General features: G+C 43.6%; 1 protein-coding gene across 1 annotated transcript in view; it reads left to right on the forward strand.

Annotated features, from left to right (window-relative positions):
- The window catches only part of C2cd4a (C2 calcium dependent domain containing 4A), a 1,558-nt gene extending 1,158 nt beyond the window's left edge, over positions 1-400 (forward strand). The window contains exon 2 of the mRNA XM_008856027.2: positions 3-400. Within this exon, the coding sequence (XP_008854249.1) occupies positions 3-218 (216 nt within the window). The 3' untranslated portion in view covers positions 219-400. The remainder of the gene's footprint in view (positions 1-2) is intronic.
- The last annotated feature ends 3,329 nt before the right edge of the window (positions 401-3,729 follow it).

Here is a 3,729-nt window from a genome sequence, read left to right on the forward strand (position 1 = left end):
CCCTGCTGCTGCGCGCGGCTGGCCAGCAGCGCGCCGCCGTGCTCGGCCGCAGTCGCAGGGCCGCCTTCGGCCAGGACTTCACCTTCGACGGGCTCGCGGAGGAGCAGCTGCGCCGCCTGGCCGTCCGCGTCAAGGCCAAGAGCAAGGGCCGCGGCCTGGAGCGGGGGCGTCCGCTGGGCCAGGGCGAGCTGCTGCTGGGCTCGCTGCTGCCGCTCTGAGCCCCGCAGCCCTGGGACCCCGACACTGGGCCTCTGGGCTCTTGGGCCCCATGGCCACTTGACCCTGGGACACTGGCAGCCTCTTAGCCTAGGGACGTTGACAACCCCTTGGCCCTGGACACTCAGCCTCTTGTCCTTGACAATCGCTTGGTCCTGGGACACTCACTGACAGCCATTTGTACAAAATAAACGTATTCATTTTTCTAATCAGGGCCTTGTTTCAATACTGGCAGAGAAGATTCTGGATTATCACGTTAAAGGATGTGTGTGTGTGTGTGTGTGCGCGCGCGCATGTGAAAATACCCTGAAATTTCTGTTGGGTCAAGGGGAAGGAATTTCCCTACTACAGGTAGCAATTATCCCATAAGCAGCACACACTGGAATTAGGAAATAATGTTATGTAGTGTTGGATTAGTTCTATTTTAATGTTTATTCGGTCCACAACATTCATTGAGACAGAGCATCAGTTAGTTATTCATGAAGCATTAAGCTATTAGGTAAGAAAAGAAGGTCAGGGCCTAGACAGATGGCTGAGCAGATAGAGCTACTTGCTGCCAACCATAACAATGTGAGTTGGATCTCCAGGATCCACATGAATGGAAGGTAAGAAATGAAAGTTGTCCTCTGACTTCCACATGCCTGTCTTGCCTCAACCTTATAGCAGATTTTTTTTTTTTTAGAAAAGATGACCAGAAAGAAATAACTTGTCCAAGTTCAACAGTGAATTATTACTAGGAAGTCCACTCATATTCAAAGCTACATCTTGCTAGGAAAGAAAACAAAATACTTTTAATATTTAAGTAAAAGGTATGCCAGTTTTACAAGTTTTAACATACTTAATTTGGAAAACAACCTTAAATAATGGGCACTACTATCCCTATTTTGCAGTCAGAATAAATACCAGTCAGGATTTAACCCAGGCCATCAGTATTTCACTTATTAAAATGCTCACCTCAGGCTGGGGATGCAGCCCAGTTGGTAGAGTGCCTGGCATGCACAAAGCCCTGGATTCCACCCCCATCTCTGCACAAACCAGTCATGGTTGCACACGCCCGTTATCTCAGCACTTGAACATAGAGGCAGGTAAATCAGAAATTCAAGGCCATCCTCAGCTTTACAGGGAATTCAAGGTCAGCCTGGGCAACAAGAGACCCTCCCTGAAATCAATCAATAATAGGTGTTTATTTTCTTAAAGTGATGAGATTTTGCAACTTGTCTGAATTATCACTGAGTTTGGAAGCACATTCCTCACTTTGTTCTGTCTGGGAAAGCAGATGGGTTGAAATGAGTGGTGTGTGAACTCATGCACATGGTATCAGCCTGACACTGAGGAGAAAGCTAATCCAACTCAAATCCCCACTATTACTACTTCAAGCAAACTAACTTTCCAGGGCCTGCAGTCTGGAGAGTAGGGGAGAATGGCCTTCTACCTCTGGCTTCAGATAAGGATAGGGTTGCTATGCTTTAGAGGTTGATTTTCCTTCATCCCAAATACTCACTGCCAGCCTGGCTTATTTCTTTTCTTGTTCATGTCAGTGGTAAGTGTGTCCTAAGTGAGAGTAAAGACATTAAAATATGCAGTGTGAGGTGAGCGGTTGCTGCATTATCAGACTGAACTCAGAAATGCTTTGTTTAGACTGGACTTGGTGGTTTTAACCTGGGCACTCATGAAGAATGCTACTTAGAAAGGGTTCCATTTCTGTCACACCTGGAACATCAATTGAATACAGGTTATCATGGTCTGGGTTTACAATGATGACCATTGTAAATTTATCAACTCTGTCTAAATCACCTGTGTCCAGAAACTCCTGGGAGTTGCCCAAATGTGTGGTGGTGTAACAGCAGTTCAAGGCTAACCTGTGCCCTTTGTAGTTCCTTAACTTTCAAGCCAGTTATTTAAAAAAACAAAAAAATTAAAAAAAACTTTATTGGGTTGGTATTTAGCTCAATGGTAGAGCGCTTGCCTAGCAAGCACAAGGCCCTGCGTTCTATCCTCAGCTCCGGAAAAAAAAAAAAAAAAAAAAAAAAAACTTTATTGAGAATTTCATACTAGCATATAAGTATAAGGTGTTTTGATCAAATCCACACCCACTCCCCTCCAACTCCTCCCATATTTCCCCATCACTTTTTTCTGACAACTTTGTGTTCATTCTTTTCTTTATTTCTTTCTTTTTTAAATGGGGCTTTTTGCTACTCTAACATTCCTCCCTCTGAAGAGGTAACCCTAAAATCTTTTAGGGATTAGATAAGAGTTCCCAAATGCTTTTGACATTTTTGGCCTTTGGAACAGAGTATGTTGCTAAGAGGCCCAAGGCCATTTTGATTTTTTAGCCAATAAACTGGCTACTTTTCTTTGAAGTCTTTGTACCCTAACTGCCTAGCCAATTCCTACCTCCTATTCTTATCACACCATCCTCTGAAGAGGTTACCCAAATTGCCAATAAAGAATTGGGACACAGACCACTCTGACTTCTTCCACGTTGAACACAGGGTAAGGCAATTGGAGTACCCCATCAGTGGGTCTATCTAAAAGACTCCCAAAGTGCATAATTCTTATCTGTAGGGGGAAAAGAAGGTCCTTGACTGGTGAATAGGGGATATGAAGAAGTAAAGGCAAGAGTAGTTAGCATTACAAGTTCTAGACAGGGAACCAGAAAAAAGTCATAACAGGGCAAATTTCAAATATTCATATTAGAGTCCATTGGGATTTCTTGATGAAAGCTTCCAAAAGCATCCCTCTATTGGGTTCCTCCTCATTTTTCTTTTGTCTGTCAAGGCTGGACTTGAGAGTGATGGACTCTGGATTTGTTTTCAAGCACTTTGATAGGTGTTGGAATGGCTAGAATCAGTGTCAGTTCCCTCTCAATGGCTTCTAGATAGGGAGAGAAAAAAATTTAGCCATAATTTTAGAACAATAATGAGTTACCTCCCTTAGCTACAGGTGGGCACTACAGTATTACAGATCAAGATCTGAAGTCTTACATCTGAGCAGCACTTTCTACTTAGAAACAAAATCGTCACTGAGAAATAATTTTCTAAATAACTTTTTATGTAGACTTAAGCATAATGTCTGGGAAGTGTAATCCCTTGAACTCTTAAGGAAATATACTGATCACTTTAATCTTTGGTTATACATTCCTTTTGAGTGTTTAAGACGATATAGTTGGCCCAAATAAACCAACTGGTTTTTACTCTTCAGATCCTTGTAGGATCTGTTCCTTAGGGGGTTGGTCACATGTGCTTGGGAGGATCCCCTTGCTCTTTTACCAGTTCCATCTATGCAAAGACAAGTCAAAGGTCATGCTCAACTGTGGCTGGCTACACTTGGAAGCATGGAGGAAATGTTTCCTCTGAGTTGACCCTACTCTTTGTAGACTGGATAAGGGTTCAAGTCCATCTGGTGGGGTCTCTATGGCCTCCCTGAACATGAGGACAGGTGACTTACCACAGGACATTTTGAGAGATGCTCGATAGTTCCCCTGGAACTTAGTCGACCTTGAAGGGCAAGGAG

This window comes from Nannospalax galili, unplaced genomic scaffold (assembly GCF_000622305.1).
Source record: "Nannospalax galili isolate Female #2095 unplaced genomic scaffold, S.galili_v1.0 scaffold288, whole genome shotgun sequence".
Lineage (NCBI taxonomy): Eukaryota > Metazoa > Chordata > Mammalia > Rodentia > Spalacidae > Nannospalax > Nannospalax galili.